Here is a 19,134-nt window from a genome sequence, read left to right as displayed (position 1 = left end):
AGACAGTGTTTAATTCTCCCATCTATGATGTGTGACAACACATATGAAGTTTTGCCAACTTGGGAAGCTCACCAACACCTTGGTACCCAGCCCTTTCATTAGAAGCCAGTCACCTAATCTTGTGGCACCTGAATGACTGACAACAACAGTTTCCAGCCACCCTGAATTCCCAGAGGTCAAACTGACACAAAGCGACTCAGGACCACAGGGAATAACAACAGACATTCACTTGATCATAAACTATATGGTATGGCTTATAACCTCAGGTTATAAAATCACTCTTATCAGGAGGGATATTCCAAGGGCTCATGGTTACTTCCCAGGAGCTAATTTGAACTTCCCAAGTCTGTTGAACTAACTTTTTAGTGCACATCTTCCTTTGAAAAGAATCTTTATGGGCTTCCAGTGTCATGTTTCCAACCCATGAGGCTGTTATTGCTGAGCACTGAAGGAAATGGAGTGTAGAAGCTAGTCCAATAAAGAAAATATGTGTTCATCTTCAGAGCAAGTGCTAGACTCTGATGACTGCAATGTCATTTAAAGGAAAAGAATGGGAACTGAAAAAAAAAATGGAAAATAACCATGTATCTACCATCACAAAGCAAGATGAATGAGAATTCATGAATGTTACCAGACTATGTGGAATAATTAAGTTACATTAGCATTTCTTCCTAATAGCTGCTGTCACTTTCTTAGGCATGAGCTAATTAGGCAAGACACTTGGAAGTGCTTTCTTAGCTTCCAAAAGAAAGCTGGAGTAGCCATACTTAGAGAAAACTCTGATTTTAAACCAAAGACTGTAACAAGAGGTGAAGAAGGGAATTATATCATAGTAAAGGGGTCTATCCAACAAGAGCTAACGGTTATAAATATTTATTCCCCCATTTTGGGAGCACCCAAATATATTAAACAATAATGAACATAAAGAAACTCATTGATAACAATACAATAATAGTAGGGGACTTTAACATCCCACTTACATCAATATACAGATCATCTAAGCAGAAAATTGACAGAAAAACAATGACGCATTGTTTTGAATGACACACTGGACAAGATCGACTTAGTAGTTATATTCAAAACATTTCATCCTAAAAGAGCAGAATACATATTCTCTTCACATGCATATGGAACAATCTCCAGGATAGATCTCATACTGAGTCACAAATCAGGCCTCAACAAGTATAAAAAGATTGAGATCATACCATGCTTATTTTCTGACCACATGCTATGAAACTTGAAAGTCAACCACAAGAAAAAAATTTGGAGAGACCACACATACATTGAGGTTAAAGAATATCCTACTAAGGAATGAATGGATCAACCAGGAAATTAAGGAAGGAATTTTAAAAAATACATGGAAATAAATGAAAATGACAACATGATGGTCCAAAACCTTTGGGGGTGCAGCAAAAGCAGTTCTATAAGGGAAGTTTGTAGCAATACAGGCCTACCTCAAGAAGTAAGAAAAGTCTCAAACATAAAAACTAACATTATGCCTAAAATATCTAGAAAAAGAACAAAAAATGAAGTCTAAAGGCAGCAGAAGGGAAATAATAAAGATTAGAGCAGAAATAAATGATAAAGAAACAAACAAGCGAACAAAAATCAACAGTTCAAGAGATCAATGAAACCAGGAGCTGGTTCTTTGAAAGAATTAATGCAATTGATAACCCCCTAGCCAGACTTATCAAAAAAAAAAGAGAAAGGACCCGAATAAATAAAATCATGAATGAGAGGAGAGATCACAACCAACACCACAAAATTATGAATAATTATAAGAGAATACTATGGAAAATTATATACCAACAAACTGGAAAATCTGGAAGAAATGGATAAATCCTTAGAAACATATAAACTACCAAAACTGAAACAGAAAGTAGTATAAAACGTGAACAGACAGATAACCAGCAAAAAAATTGAATCAGTAATCAAAAATCTCCCAGCAAACAAAAGTCCAGGCCCAGGTGGCTTCACAGACAAATTCTGTCAAACTTTTAAAGAAGAGTTAATACCTAGTCTTCTCAAACTGTTCCAAAAAATAAAAATGGAAGGAAAACTTCTAAATTCATTCTATGAGGCCAGCATTACCTTGATTCCAAAACCAAAGACCCCACTAAAAAAGAGAATTACAGGCCAATATCCCTGATGAACATGGATGCAAACATTCTCAATTAAATACTAGCAAATCAAATCAAACAGTACATTAAAACAATCATTCACCATAATCAAGTGGGATTTATTCCTGGGCTGCAAGAGTGGTTTAATATTTATAAATCAATTGACATGATATACCGCATTAAAAAAAGAAAGAACAAAAATCAAATGATCCTGTCAATAGATGCAGAAAAAACATTTGACAAAGTACAGCATCCATTCTTGAAAAAAACCCTCAACAAAGTAGGGACAGAGGGAACATACCTCAACGTCATAAAGGCCATATATGAAACCCACAGCTAATATTATCCTCAATGAGGAAAAACTGAGAGCTTTTCCTCTCTGGTTAGGAAAGAGACAGGGGTGTCCACTCTCACCATTGTTATTTAACATAGTACTGGAAGTCCTAGCCGCAACTCTCAGACAACAAAAAGAAATAAAAGGCATCCAAATCAGCAAGGAAGAAGTAAAAATTTCACTATTCACAGACAACATGATACTCTATATAGAAAACCCAAAAGACTCCATCAAAAAATTGCTAAAACTGATACACAATTTTGGCAAAGTAACAAGATATAAAATCAATGTAAAGAAATCTGTTGTATTTCTATACAGCAATGATAAAGAAACAGAAAGAGAAAGGAGGGAATCAATCTCATTTATAACTGCACCAAAAACCATAAGATAAATATATAGGAATAAACCTAACTGAAGAGGTAAAAGATCTGTACTTTGAAAATTAGAACACTTATGAAAGAAACTGAAGAGGACACAAAGAAATGGAAAAATATTCCATGTTCATGGATTGGAAGAACAAATATTATTACAATGTCTATACTACCCAAAGGAGTCTACATATTTAATGCAATCCCTATCAAAATACCACCAGCATTTTTCATGGAACAAAAAAAATCCTAAAATTTGTATGAAACCACAAAAGACCCCAAATAGCCAAAGCAATCTTGAAAAAGCAAAGCAAAGCTGGAAGCATCACAAGTCCAAACTTCAAGCTGTATTACAAATATGTAGTGATCAAGACAGTATGGTACTGGCACAAAAACAGACACATAGATCAATGTAACAGAATGGAAAACCCAAAAATGGACCCTCAAATCTATGGTCATCCAATCTCCAACAAAGCAGGAAAGAACACCCACTGGAAAAAAGATAGTCTCTTCAACAAAAAGGAGTTGGGAAAATTGGACAGCCACATACATGCAGAAGAATGAAATTGGACCACTTTCTCATATCATACACAAAAATAAATTTCTTAAGGATGAAAAACCTAAATATGAGATAGGAATCCATCAAAGTCCAAGAGGAGAGCACAGGCAGAAACCTCTTTGACTTCAGTTGTAGCAATTTCTTACTAGATACATCACCACAAAAAAGAGAAACAAAAGCAAAAATGAACTACTGGGACTTCATCAAGATAAAAATCTTCTGCACAGTGAAAGAAAAAAAATCAACAAAACTAAAAGGCAACTTTGAGAATGGGAGAAGGTATTTGTAAATGGAAAATCTGATAAAGGATTGGTATCCAAAATCTATAAAGAACTTATCAAACTCAATATCCACCCCCTGTAAAAAACAAATAGTCCACTTAAGAAATGGGCAGAAGACAGGAACAGACATTTCTCCAAAAAAGACATACAGATGGCTGACACACACATATTGAAAAGATACTCAATATCACTCATCATGAGGGAAATACAAATGAAAACCATGTTGAGCTATCATCTCACACCTGTCAGGATGGCTAAAATTAACAACACAAGAAACAGCAAGTGTTGGTGAGGATGTGGAGAAAGGGGAACACTCTTGCACTTTTTCAAGTTTTAAATAAAACTTGAAACTAGACAAAAGAACTTTAAAACTGAAGTTTTAAATAAAAACTTGAAACTAGACAAAAGAAAACAGAAGCGTGCAAGTCTTGGCCAGAATTGATACACAGTCATAGCTGCTATCTTTAAAAGAATCTCTCAAGCCTACTCAGTGTAGGACTCTCATAATAACCACCAAGAAAATAGAATGAAAAATATCCCAGGTGCTTCAGAAGTTTTTGATCTCATTTGGCAAAAAGAATACAGGCCTAAGAAAAGTATGATAATAGAAAACAACACTGGTTTTGTTCAACCAAACAATATTTTAGTGAGTCTTGAAATGGTTGACAGCATTTCAAAAATCAGATTTTATCCAAAATATAGATCTCCAACTTATTTTGAAAAATTAAAGTTGTGCTAATAGGAAGTTAGGATTTCACATGGGAAAAAAAAAAAAAAAAAAGTAGCAACGGCTGCCTAGTAGCCGCTGCCCATCTAAATGGAGTTCAGGCATTTCAGACAGTCCCACCTCTCTTTTGTGGTGAAGGTGACCGCCTCCACTTATTTATATTACCAGCTTGGCTCCTACAAGTTAACATGTTTGCAATCCCTTATCCAAGTGAGTTGATCAGATATACATCAACGGCCAGCCTGAGATGGGGGTCAGGATGGGGAGTCTCTTGAAAGAAGCTAAGTTTCAAGGATTCTTTTAAAAATGCAAGAGAAAATAGAATGGGAAATTTATACAGGGCTCTCTGCTTTGGAAAACATCTGGAACCAAGAAAATGGTGCGGGGTCTTTAGGGAAATTTAAGCGAAAAATTGTGTTGAGATGAATGTTGTGTATTAGAGAACAGTAATACCTCAAGGGGGAAGGTTAGGCAGAAGCTAGCCCTCTGAGAAAATATATACCAGAGTAAGGAGAATAGACTGTGGTCTATGAGCAGTGTAAACCTGGTGAAAATTTGGACAGAGTGTGAATTATGTGAATTATTAGGCATAGCATTCTTGTTGTGGTCATCTTTTACATCTTGGTAAAAAAAAAAAAAAAATCTGGCATTGTTATGTTGAATCCAAAGGTATCAAAATGGGAATGAGTTAGAAGATGAAAGATTCTCTGTTGAAAAACTTCACAGAACATCATTTTGAATAATTAAGATATAGAGAAGGAATGTGGGGTGGTGGGCAGGAAGAGAAGGGTAAAAAGGGAATTGCAAAGCAGCTCCCTTGCTCAGGACTACATTTGGAAGATGAGAGAATGTGAAGCAATACCTACTTTCCTTATGATACTAATCTCATTTTTAAAAATCTCTTCTCTTTAGGGAACTTGGTCCTCATATTAAATTTTATAAATATGGAAAATGTGACTGATGAGTGACGGAGTACTACACTTGCTTATTCATTTCACTACTTAATTCCAAAAACTATTTCTTTTGGAATTTAAGGGCATATGATAAATGACATCTATGCTACACCCAAATTTGGAACAAAGCTAAAAATCAAGGAATCAAACAAATGAAGAACCAACTGATATATTTATTACAAATAAAGATAATAATGAAAGAGGTGGCATTTACCCTGTGTAAATGATTGTTTAAAATAAGCTTTCATTTTCCTTGCGTCTTAGATCTGTCACTTCCCGAATTAAACTTAACCCCAAAGTGCAGGCTCACCTGTGAGATCTGACCCGGCCCCACTAATCTCACCTAAAGATGAGCATAAGAAAACATCTCAAGCACACATACAAACACGGCTGTTTAAGACTTTCTACCTCGTACTTGTAAATGAAGCTCACCTTCACTAGAGGAAAAAAATGTTCATATGCTAATAGAAGGAGGGAGAAGTCCCAAGAACTTCTGGGGGGAAAGTATGTTTTTCAGAGGAAGAGTAAATATCATTTGACCCCTTAGTTTTAGCATTTTTAATCCTTAATCATTCCACTGTTCCTAAAACATTGGTCAATAAGTTCATTTTTCATTTTTGCTTAATCCGTCTTATAAGCTCTCACTTATAACGGAAAGATCTTGACTAATACAGGGAGATGAAGCCATTATTCTACTTTTGAGGCTGGGGAAATTTCAGTTCATGGCCTCCGTACCATTACCTACTGCTGCCACTAGATGTCAGCCTCACTCTTTTATCGTAATCTGACCAGTTCTTTGACGGGATGGTCCCCACAGTTCTGCTTTCCCCCTCCCCTTTCCAGCTATTACACAGCTCAGTTTTGCTAGCAACAGGGCTTTTGTCCTCTTACATCATCCTCTCTCCTTCCCCTGGCACCCCTGGTCAGTAGGGTCTATCAGGTTGGATATCTTTGGAGCTGGGAAAAACCGTTTCAGGTCTTTCTGTTTTCTCAAAGAGTCTCCTAAAATACAGATCTTCTCTTGCTAATTTTGATCATCTTGTGTAATTTAACATTATTTTATTATTTCATCTTTCCATCTCTATTTTCAAAAATAATAAAAGGCAGACCAAAGAAATGGAACAGTAGAACAGTAACTCCACCAAGTTAAAAGTCAAGGAATGGAAATTAATTGCCTTCCAGGCAGGACTGTCAGAGAGAGAGAAGTTTGGTAAGAGAAGATGGGGACATAGTTATGTATTTCTTTCTAGCCTGGCCATCTGATCTGGACATGTTACATTTAGATAGCACCCATCGTAAAATATGTAGGTATAACCTTAATTCATAGAAACTTTGGCTTAACTGATAAATCTTTTTATCTATTTATGGGTACCACTAGGATTGGTGGCTTCCTGGCATTGATGGTAGCAGCTGAGGAACAGGGCAGAGACTCTCTTTCAGCTCCAGTGGGTACATTTGCCCTCTGGGCTCTGCCACTGAAGGGGGCCCTGCAAAAGAGCCCATGTTCAGTCAGACAACAGTGATTTCAACTTAAAGGAGATTCTGTGTCATCTGGGAAACAAAGTAGAGGAGAATATGTTAAATATTTTACAATTTCCTCTTCTTAATGAAGTTAATCTAAAGTTCAATCTTAAAATGAAGAAATTTGTGTCAGTTCCAGTGAGGTATGCTTTCTTTCTTTTTAAATTCAGTGATGCAAGCTGGATGATTTCTTCCCAATGCTGGATGAATTCTGTTGTTACTCTACCTTGTGACTCATGATGTGGAATCTTAAAATTATTCATTCATTCATTTGGTAATGATTTGTGGAGCAGTTCTTACTCTGCAATGTACTGTATACTAGGGGCTAGTGAAGCAAGCAAACAAGGCAGGCAAGATCCTGTTCTCATGGAACCTGCATCGCAGGAGCCAGAGATGAATAATGTGCAAATAAAGCAACAGGCAATAACAGGTAACAATGAATGCTGTGATGAAAATGAATAAAACAAGGTCATATAATAATAAGTGAGGCATATAATGGGAGTTCGGTAAGTAGACATTAAATGGATGTGTGAGACCATAAGCTCCCAGACACAGACACTAATTCAAGTCACCAGGAGGAAAGATTATGATAAGAAATAATAAGAAGAGAGACACATGGAGGAAAAAAAATCTAAAGAAAAAATAGATGAAAGAATTTTGTAATTCAATTTCACATAGAATTCAGTGGAAAACATATAGCCTAATCACAGAGGACATGGGCTGGAGCCTCACTGACTTATAATTTGACTCTTTTAAAGAAAAACCAGCCACTTTATATAATCCTAGAATTGGAGAAAATGGAATCCCTCCATAGGCTTGATGTGTCTATGGCCATCATACTAACTCTTCTCTCTGCACCACTGATTCCCTGGCTCTTCCAAAATGGCTCCTTGTCATCATGCAGGTGTCTGTCCTCATCATTCAGGCTCTGAGAAGGCTTCTCGAATCACCCAATGCAATATGTTCCTTATTTCCACATTTTACTCTTCCAATGCCATGATAAAATTTCTTTTAAATACTTGTCGAAATATGAAATCATCTTACTATTTTTTATTATTTTCCTTTTTTTACCCTACAAGAAAGGAAGTTCTAAGAAGTAGGATTTTTGTCTTCCTTATTTCTCTCTGCTATCTCCAGTGAGGATGACACTGACCAGAATAGCAAAGGGAAATGGTGAGGGTGATCACGGCTTGTGTTTCACTGTTATTAAGTAATGGGTCTAGAGAACCTAAGGGATTCTACACTGTAAAAGAACTTTTAAAGAAGCTGATCTGTATCATCTGTAGAAAAAGGACTTTGACTAGAACCTCCAGAGCTGCCTTTGCATATCTGAAGGGATAGACTTGGAAAGAGAGAGCAGACTCATTCCCTCAGTCTCCACTGAGGACACTAGACAACCATATAGAAGCCCTACCGAGATGGAGTTCTGTTCCATATGATGAAGAACTGCTAAGCAGGCCAAACAGACCAAAAATTCAGTGATCTTCCTTAGTAACAAATCTTTATATTGTACATCATAACCCTTGAGGAAATAAGGGTAAATCCTTAGTTCTCAGGGTTAAAGAAAACACTAGCATCTCTGTAGATGTTGTAAAGTAAACTATGGCAAATTAACTTTGGAGAAAATGGAGTTAAAGTATTACAGACATTTAATGAAGCTAATAAAATAAAGTGCATTGTGGGTTCTCCCAAAAGAAAGTGTTCCCTTCAGCACTGAGCATGACAGACTGATAGACGTGATCTTACCAGTAGGAGCTGGAAGCTGTGTGTGTATGTGTAAAACTAAATCCAGATAGTGTGAGGTCACACAGGAGCAAAAAGAACCAACAGGAAAGAGAGTTGTTACCCTGCATTTATATCACCTTGTCACATAATTGAAACAGTTTGGCCTCAGCAATTCCAAAAAAAAATTAAAGAGAATCAAAGCATAGGATCCCTGGATGTGCTAACTCCTTGTTGCTGCGAAAATCAAGGAACAAGGTCTTGCCAGACACAAGATCAAAATGCAAATATCCATATCTCTAGATTATAGTGTCCCAGTACACAAAAGGGCACGAACAGTGAGGATTACAAAGAAGAAGGGGGAGGGGAGAAGAGGGAAAGAGGGAGGAGTAGGGAAGGGGGGAGGGGTGAAAGAGGAGGAGGGGCAGGGGTGGAGAGGAAGAGGTGAAGGCAGAGGAGGGGGAGGTAGAGAAGAAGGAGAAGTAGGAGGAAGAGGTGAAGGAAAAGGAAAGGAAGAAGAAAAAGAGCTAGAATGTGAAGGAGCCACATAGGGAAGACAAACAAAAGGCAAGAGCTAGCCCACGCAAATCTAGGCCATTGATTTTAAAATTATCACAAGAAGGCCTTGAGGGTGTTGGATGGAGTATGTGATAGAGGCCAGGAAGGAACGAACCTAGGGGGTTTGGAATGGGCTGATACAGCAATTAGGAGGTAAATACAGAATTAAATAGTAGAGCTGCAGCTTCTTCTCTACCACCTCCAATCCACATAATTATTTATCAGTTGTACATATTAGTGTTTCAAGGAAGGGTTTTTAACTTGAAAACCTGAAGCACCAATCTCAAACCATCTCAGGAGATGTGGGAGAAGCAGGAAGCACAGTGTAGAGAAGGGACTGTCATAGCATTGCATCTTAGACAGATGAGAGTGGAGTGATGCAGAAGGAACACTTGTCCTCTGACTCTAGATCACCCTCTCCCCCACTGGGACCCTGCTTCTTTCCAGATGATCCTCACCCATGAAAAGGTGACATACTCTGATCCAGTGCTCAGTTCCTTCTGCCTGCTCATTTAAAACATTAGCTGTCCTTCTTGACTTCCCTGATTGACCAGTTTCACTCCTATTATTCTAATTTCCAATGTGTCTCCAAATCTATCTCTTAGATTTAGATTTAAAGGCAATACACAAGAGCAATTAAAATGTACTGGCTTTTAACCTTAAACTAGCCATTTCTCTAAGTCCCTATTGCCTCAGCTAAATAACAGGAAAAATAACTACACCAGTCTCATAGGATTATTTTAAATCTTAAATGAGATAACGCACATGCCAAATGTAGCACAGTGCAGCACGTACTAAGTGCATAATATATGGTTAAATTTCTTATTGTACCTTTCCCTTCTTACAGCCATTAAACTATACCTGGATTACTGCCCAGCCATGGTGCTGGCTTCCTTCTTTCCCTCCAGCTAACTGACCCAGAACATCTTTAATCTGGTCCTGCACAAATTTAATTCTACTACTCATCTCCAACCTTCTGATGGCTCATCTTTCTCTTCCGTGTGGCACCTTAAATCCATTGGGGGAAGAAATACCTAATACTCTCGAATTTTTTTCTCATCTCATTTTTATGTTTTTCCACATTAGTTCTACCTTGTCTTCCCTAGCATGGAGCCATGGTCATCATCTTACAAGGTCTCAAGTTCTCCTTCCTCACAGGAAGGCTAAGAGAAATAAAGACATGGCCTCCAGGGCGCCTGGGTGGCTCAGTAGGTTAAGCCTCTGCCTTTGGCTCGGGTCATGATCTCAGGGTCCTGGGATTGAGTCCCGTATCGGGCTCTCTGCTCAGCAGGAAGCCTGCTTCCCTCTCTCTCTCTCTCTGCTTGCCTTTCTGCCTACTTGTGATTTTGCTCTGTCAAATAAATAAATAAAAAAAAAAAAAAAAAAAAAAGACATGGCCTCCAGCCTAAACAGATGACTTTTTGTCTTCTCAAGCTTCACCTTTCACCTCCAAAGGATCCTCCCTCTATAATTCATGGCTCATTATGCAACTTAAAAATTTCTATGTAAACAGCTGCCCAAACCTAAGCAAGCCATCCGTGCCTCATCATTTGATCTCACTTTTCCTCACCTTTTAAAATCCAAAGAACTTTATTTCCACCAATCTTTTATCTGCTTTATATTTGGATACACCCTGAGGATTAATATCTCAGCCCCACCCCTGAGAAATTAATCTGATATTTTGCCTACTAGCCAAAGCCTCCATAAACAATTGTTCATACTCTCCAAACCTACTACTACTACTAAGTCCACATGTATTCTGAACTTTGACCTCTAAACTCTTAACTACCCACATAGTCTATCAGAACCTTCTTAAACACTTGACTTTCTTCTGAGCCTATGGCCATCTCTATGGCTCCCCGCCAGTCTCTGATGTACATACTCCCTATCCAGAAAGTCACTTTTTTTTTTTTTCATTTCTTAGTCGGTGTCATAATATATTTTGGGAGAAATACTCAGCATGGTACTGACTGAACCTGCAGAAATCTAGAGCTAATTTTGTCTAGTGGCCATTAATTTTCATATCCATTGTTGACTATCTGACATTCTTTCTTTGATGTCTGTACCAAGCCTCTCCATCCTTCTCCAGCTTCCAGACCAACCCAATTTTTCTCTTGCAAAAGGCAACCCCAGAACTTAATAGCCAGAGCCAACCTTACAATGTTGATTTGCAACTTTAAAGATACAGGTTATGCTTTGGATGTTTTAATTTTCTTGTCTGTAACACAGAAATAATATTTACATCCCAGAATGGCTTTGAGTATTGAATGAGATTATATAGAGATAGATATACAGATATACATATAGATATAGATATATAGATATATCATACCATATCTATCTCTCTGTATATGATAATGTGATCTGCAGGACAAATTATAGTTTTCTCCCAGCTACAATTTTCTATAATGCTGTAATTAGCCACCCTTCACCATGTATCTTAAATTCATTCTTCTTCCCTTTGGCTGTAAGACAGGTTCAATCTATTCTAGACCTTCCTGGAGCCTTCGCTTCTTTCACTCCCTCCTCTCTTTGACTGTCAAATATCTGAAAAAATTATTATGCTATTCTCTACTTCATTCTAATTTCCCTTTGAACACATTCCCATTCCTCTTTGCTAAATACATTTTCAAACTGCAACAAAGACACCTCTTCTTGAAACATAATGGCTTTTTCTCAATATTCATTGTCTTCAAACTATCATAGCAAACAATAAAACTTATATTGAACTCTTTATTATGGCATTTACTTCTCTTCTTTTCTATTACTGAACTCAGCATCGTCTCTCCTATTAATTAGTATCATGACCTTGTGAAGATTACTTGAATCCTCTGAGTCTCAGCTTACTCACTGGTAAAATTAGAGTAATAAAAATTCCTTCCTCAATGAGTTGTCCTGAAGATCACATTCCATATTCTACCTACCATGTATGAAGCTCTAATTATAATCTTGGCACTCTGATACACACACACATGCACACACAAGAGTGTACATATATATGTACATATATATATATGTAATGGCATTCACTATTCAAAGCTATTTGGGGCAGTAAATATTATTTCTATGTTACAGATGAGGAAATCTAAACATCCAGAGTAACCTGTATACTTAACCTAAGTAACCTGTATACCTAAGTAACCTGTATACTTTAAGTAACTTGTATACTTAAAGTCATAGAGTCAACAATTATTAAAAGCAAGAGTTCCAAATAAGACCTTCTGGACTCAATGCCTGTATTAACTACTACATTATATTCCTTCCCAAACAGATGTAGAAGTCAAAATTTTGGGAAGCCATGCAATGGCACTTATTATCTTATTATCCTTGCAGATGCTATGTTTCAGAATGTACTAAAATAAAGCCACCAAGCAAAAGACTGGTAGAACAGAGTCCATTGTCTTCCTCCAGGTTTTTGTACATATGGCCTCATGCCCAACAAACAAAAAATAGCTAATTGGACAATTGTGTTTGGATATAGTTTACAATCTAATGTCAGCAAACCATAGCAGAGACCTTTGACAGATCATTAATAATAATTACAATCATGGGGCACCTGGGTGGCTCAGTGGGTTAAGCCTCTGCCTTAGGCTCAGGTCATGGTCTCAGGGTCCTGGGATCAAGCCCTGCATCAGGATCTCTGCTCAGCAGGGAACCTGCTTCCCCCTCCCACTCCCCTTCCACCTGCCTCTCTGCCTGCTTGTGATCTCTGTCTGTCAAACAAACAAACAAATAAAGCTTTAAAAATTTTGGGAAAAAAATTACAATCACAGTAACAATGACACACTGCATTTTAAAACAAATTTTTATGTAGGTGACTCCAGTTCTGTAAATTCTATTGTGGTTAGAAGTAGGTCCCACTTGACAGGGCATGAATTTAAGGCTCTGAGGTGGTCTCTGTACAGTTCGGCAACTATTTTCCAGTTCTCTCCCTTCTGGTCTTCAAGAGACAAGATAAGATCACACTGTAACCTCTATGGTTGAGCTGGGTCACTTGATGGTGAGGGAAAATGACAGTAGTGTCACTTCTGAGGGGAATGTATAATTGCTGAAAATGGAAATTCTCCAGAACACATCTTTACTTCGCCTTGACAATGAACAATATTCCAAAACGACTCAGCCCACTTGGGATGCATTGAAGGCACCATCTGCTGACAACTCCATGTGGATAGCTTGAGTAAAAAACAAACATATTAAGTCACAGTAATCTTGAGGTTATATATTAGCACAGCATAACTAGGTCTCTCTGACTGATACAGGCTCATGGAACATAAATGACTTACCCAAGTTCACACAGCTAGAAAATGTCAATGTCCTTCTCCAAGTCTCATAAATGCTAAGGTCACTATTCCTCCCACCAGGTCCCAGTTTGCTTCCTGCGTTCATTGCTTCAAAAATAAACAGTATTTCCCCCAGGAGGCAGAATATAAACTTAAGTGTGATCTGCCTAATCTGAGTCTAATATTCTTTATTTGGTGAAAAAAAAAAGTTTGACGTCTTTACTTATTTCATAAATAGGCCAAGTGGCCTATAGTTCATTTCTTCTACTGCTTGAAGTTGAGAATTCTAAATAACAGTCCCCACCTCTGGTGCAGGCAGGAAAATACTTCTCACCTCAAATAATCAATTCCTCGGTCAAATAATAAGTAGCAATTAAGTGACAAGAACCGCAACACCACCCAGGGTGTGACAGTGTGTTTTGAGAGCCTCTCAGAGCCAATACTAACTCTGGATGACCTCACAGGAAAGGTGGAGAAACCAAGCACTGGCATATAAACCTGACCCCTTTCCTAGGGTCTGGCTGACGTAGCTGGTGTGACAGCCCTGGCAGCCTCTGCATCACAGCCATCTCTACCATGAAGACCATCGGGGGGCTCCTTCTGCTCTGCACAATGACTCATTTCTTCAGTAACCCAGGTGAGTTAAGGGCAGAGAGTGCCCTGTGTAGCCATTAAGCTTGTCTTCCCAAATAACCCCTTCTCAGCATTAGAGGGAAATGTCTGGTCATATGGACTTAAAGGGTACTGGCTTATAATACAATAAGCCCTGACCTAAGAAGGGGGACACTTACATACCAACAGGTGCTGGGGAGTGTTGGGTCCAGTGTTTTCCCTTTCAAGGATTTTTATTCTCATCCATGGAGCCATAGATAAAAAAGAACTAATTTCTCCATAAGTCTACCATTCCATAAGGTCACTAGAAGTGGTTGTGTTATTAGATACTACTCCTCAGTGCAATGATATGGAAAAACTTGGATGTCTCCCCAAATTAATCCAGGAGAATCAAAATAAAACACAATTCTCCAAAGCCCAGGAGTCAACAATTAGACTTTTATATGGTGAAAATTATTTAAATAAATTAAGATTCTTATACCTTAAGGGCATTCTATCCTATTTCTTTGTATCAATTCAGAGGGGGAGAATTTCAAAGATGGTGGCACTTCAGGCTCTTAGGAGGGGTGCCTGCAATGCTGTCTATTGTTATCTGACTTTGAATCATTATCAAAGACATAAGCTCCAGAAAATGCCTCATAGTCAATAAAGGGAAGAAACAGGTTAAATTCTCCTGCCCGAATAAAGGGCTTACCTTATTGACCATTTAGCTTCTTCTGCAAACAGCTAGAGTTTTATATAAGAACAGAATGTGTGCTGATGCAAATACAAAGTCTCAATCCATCAGCCCAAATTAACATTAATTAATGAGACCTCAAGACGTTGCTTCATTTTTCACCTTTCCATCTGTAACTCTCTTTCAGAAGCGGCTAGTCTGCCTTTAACAACAGTGAGTATATTGATTTAGATTTTAATTTCAATTCCTATTGACTGTCATTTAGTCAACAAATCTTTTTGAAATATATATGTAGAATTAATTCAGGGTGTTTGGGGAGGGGGCAAAGGAGGAGGTGGACACAGATTTAAAAATCTCCTCTATTTTCCAGAAGGCAGTTGAAGAAATAAGACATACATATAAGTAACTGTAGACCAAAAAAAAAAAAAAAAACTCAAGTTAAAGGAGACAGAGATGACTTCCAGCTGAGAGGTTGGTAAAGTCTTCATGAAAAGGACAACAAGTGAGAGGCAGGACAGAGTTATCATGGTTAATTGCATGGACTCTGAATTTAAATCCCAACCCCACCACCAACTAGCTTTTACATTATGCAACTTCTCTGTTTTTAAGCCTTAATTTCCCCCCTCTATAAATAGGTGTAATAGTAGAACCTGCCCTATTCAGTTGTTATGAAGATTAAACAAAGAAAATTCATGTATGATTTAAGCTTAAACCTAGCATGGAAGTGCTCAGGAATTATTAACAGAGTATGCTAGTAGTGACAGAAGTGGGGACAGCAGTACTAGTATTCGTCATGGTCATGATATTATTAGTAGAAATAGCCAGAGCGGCATCAGAATATCTCATCTGGGACTCCTAGGATGGTATTTTGCTTCCTGCCCAACAGAGGCCAGCATAGACTAGGACATTCTCTTGTGCCCACAGCAGGTGGACTGCAGCATTTACAAGAAATACCCAGTGGTGGCCATCCCCTGCCCCATCACATACCTGCCCGTTTGTGGTTCTGACTACATCACCTATGGGAATGAATGCCACCTATGCATTGAGAACTTGTGAGTACCTCATGGGAAGAAAAATAAGTTGTGGCCAGTGTCCTTCACTGAAAACCTCTCCTCTATGAGCCTGTTTCACTCTCCATAAGCTGTGCTTATTCCAGAAACAGCTGGGAGGGAAAGAAAGCTGTCTGTCTCACAGTCAGGCTAGGTTTGGGCTACCTGCTCTGCCAGCTTGAACTAGTTCCATCCATCACCCACCTGCCAATTCCTGTCTCAATTGAGGGAGTCCAGTAAGACAAGGAGCTCAGAGGTTCTAGAGAGGCAAGAGGACTAAGGGAATCATTTGGGGGTGGTCTCCAATCCCAAATTCAGCTTTTGGCTATTTTAGGTAGTGGAGTTCTCCACAGTATCTTGTTAGAAAGAAAGATCTTGAACTCCATACTAAATAATCACTGAAAACCACTATCCTACATGATTTCTAAGATACTTGTGGCCATACTGCTTGATTCTTAGACAAACTGTGGCTAGAGAGCCTTTATCCTTCTCACATTCCTAGGGGCTCTAAACAACTCTAGCTTCAGGAAGGAAGAAGAGAAGCCTACCCTGAATTTTTTTTTTTTCTTATCTAAAACGGGGGATGCAAGCTCTCAGTGCTTAGACCTGGGTTACATGGGCATGTTTTGCTAAAGTATTTTTGTTTGGTCTGTGCAGTATTTTTGAAGGCAACGTAACTAGGTAGTTGTCACTTCTTTAATGCAGAACAAGCACCTTAGCATTTCTTACCTTACACTAAGTCCATTTTGTTCATTGTTAAGTTTCTTTTAGACCACTGGATTTTGGCTACCCATCTTTGGTCTTGTATTTTTCATCTTTGTGATTATCTAAACATGTTAGAATATCAGCTTAGGCCCTGAGCTCAGAAGGATATGTCTGCCTCTTTATTTCTATTCAGGAACAGGGAAAATTCACGAAAGGGAAGATGCTCTAACATGCGCACACATTGGGCCTTGGCCTAGAAGCTGGCTTGTGTTCAGGGACACTGAAGGGGACATGTGGTAGACGTTCTCACGAATGCAGGACCCAGCTTCATCACAGGCCTTGCTGGCCAGGAAAGGCTGAGGGGCAGGCAGCGGACTGCTCCTCCTTTGTTACTATAAGGCATTGGTTAATGGGCCCAGGTTCTGGGATCCCTGGAGGCAGTAGGTAGGGTAGAAGTATCACTGGACTAGGGAGACTCAGCTTCTGTCTCTGTCAGAAAGTGTCTGTGGCAAGGACCTTCCTTTTCAGGGATTTAGTTTCTTCATCTATAAAATTAAGCTCTGCCTCATAATTTCTGTAGTTCTTTTTTGGCTCTGAAATTATATAATATTTCCTCTTGTTTAATGAATCTTGTTATGTGTTTTCTCATAGGAAAAGTAATGGAAAAGTTCAGTTTCTTCATGAAGGAAGTTGTTAACTTCTCCACAGACATGGGTACAGAGTGATGATATCTTCACCGTCATCATCATCCTTGGCTCTGACTCTCATCTTGGCCAGTGCTTTGGGCAGTGCTCTCTTTTTTGAGCGAAGAAAGTCATGGTCTTCCTCAAACTCATGCCTTACTGATTTCCAGGCTTCTTTTTGTACCTCAATAAAAGAATCTCCCCAGAGAGTTTATCTTTACTTCTGCTTTTATTTGTTACTTAGATCAGGATATAATAACTCAGTTGAAAAATAGAACCGAGAAACATATAAATCTTCTTTAGGAGAAAATTTTGTATGAAGAATACCAAGTGACTTCCAAGAGACACATACACACACACACATACATACACATCAGTGAACACCTTACACTGTCCTGGAGTCTTTACTTTCCTTAATCAGTACCTGCCACTGGGAACTAGTCTATGGACCATACTGGTCCTTTATATTAGTCTCTTTTCCAAAGCTCCTTGGAGGGGCACTTCCTTCATTATAAGAAGTCAACCCTGGGGGTGCCTGGGTGGCTCAGTGGGTTAAAGCCTCTGCCTTTGGCTCAGGTCATCATTCCAGGGTCCTGGAATCAAGCCCTGCATTAGGCTCTCTACTCAGCAGGGAGCCTGCTTCCCTGCCCCCTCCCTCTGCCTGCCTCTCTGCCTACATGTGATCTCTGTCAAATAAATAAAAAATAAATAAAATCTTTAAAAAAAAAAAAAGAAGTCAACCCTGGAGGGAAGATTTTCCTGCCCATTTCTTTTCATGAACATTCCATAATTTCTCTTTTCTTGTCTCTCATCTTGCTAACCTCCTGCTGTAGCCTTAATAGAACATCTCTGGCACTGACGACTGCAGGGTTGACCTAACACTTCCCTTTCATAACTGTAAAATGCAGATACCACTATGTACCAAGACAAAATTTAAATTATTGGCAAATTGTACATTTGTTTTAAATACAGAGGTCTATAATTCATTCTTAGTGATGAAGCTGGAGTTCCTTCTACAGAGGATGCTTATGTGACCACAACACGTTGAGGAAGTCTTTAATGATAGACATATAGCTCACAAGAAACTAGTGATCCAGATTAGGCCTTGGTGTATTTTCATGGTCCTTACTTTCTCCTCCCCATGTTCACTTCTTCCCTCACTTGTTCCAGAACTATTTGTGGCCCAGAGATTGAAAAAGGATAGTCCTGTCCATCAACAGGCTGCCCTAAAGATACAAAGAGGTCTGTGGAAATCTTATCTCCTCATAGATTCAAGAAGACAGAGGGAGGTGTGCCTGGGTGGCTCAGTCAGTTAAGTGTCTGCCTTTGGCTTAGGTCATGATCCCAGGGTCAATGTAGGATCAAGCCCTACATTGGACTTTCTGCTCAGCGGGGAGCCTGCTTCTCCCTCTCCCCCCACTTGTGATCTCTCCACTCTCTATATCAGATAAATAAATAAAATCTTTTAAAAAAAGAAGAAGAAGAAGAAGAAGAGAGAGGGAATCCATAGCTAGAGTAACTTCATAAAAGTGGTATAAAAACACTTATAAATAGTTGGATCATGGCTGCATTTATATTCTGCTGCTAAAGTGTTATATAATCATGTAAGAACAGACTCTGTCCCCATGATCATGACACACCTAACATGGTATGGATGATTGGGATAAAGTATGGGTCTGAATCAGAGTCAAATTCAAAGTCAAGTTCAAAGTCAAGGTCAAGCCAGAACACGGCCAAGTCAACTATGGAAACGGTGAAGAAGAGCAAGGATAGGGAAGTATCTTAGACAAACAGAGCTGCTTAAGTAAAAGTAGCAGATAGGGGGAAGTTGTGATCTGGACGGTGAAGGGCTTGGATCTGTATGGTGATCTGGACGGTGAAGGGCTTGGAATAGGTGGTCAAATGATCTTGCTGGCTTAGCCCTCTTGAGTTGCTTACCACCTTCAGTAGCTCTCACTTCCCGGTTGCAAGCTCTCTCCCCTACTG

At 38.8% G+C, this 19,134-nt stretch overlaps 1 protein-coding gene across 2 annotated transcripts; it reads left to right on the top strand.

The window, feature by feature from the left end:
* The first annotated feature begins 13,957 nt into the window (after positions 1 to 13,957).
* Positions 13,958 to 17,348, top strand: SPINK7 (serine peptidase inhibitor Kazal type 7). 2 transcript variants are annotated; one of them, XM_032337400.1, is made up of 4 exons: positions 13,958 to 14,060; positions 14,899 to 14,924; positions 15,639 to 15,763; positions 17,117 to 17,348. In XM_032337400.1, the coding sequence occupies exons 1-4, from the start codon at positions 14,000 to 14,002 to the stop codon at positions 17,160 to 17,162; spliced, it is 258 nt and encodes an 85-aa protein (XP_032193291.1). In that variant the 5' UTR covers positions 13,958 to 13,999; the 3' UTR covers positions 17,163 to 17,348. The 2 variants fall into 2 exon arrangements, with proteins under 2 accessions (XP_032193291.1, XP_032193290.1); XM_032337399.1 differs by having other exon boundaries at positions 15,636 to 15,763.
* The last annotated feature ends 1,786 nt before the right edge of the window (positions 17,349 to 19,134 follow it).

This window comes from Mustela erminea, chromosome 3 (genome assembly GCF_009829155.1).
Source record: "Mustela erminea isolate mMusErm1 chromosome 3, mMusErm1.Pri, whole genome shotgun sequence".
NCBI lineage: Eukaryota > Metazoa > Chordata > Mammalia > Carnivora > Mustelidae > Mustela > Mustela erminea.
Note: the sequence above shows the minus strand (reverse complement) of the source record. Positions and strands in the feature narration are given on the sequence as shown.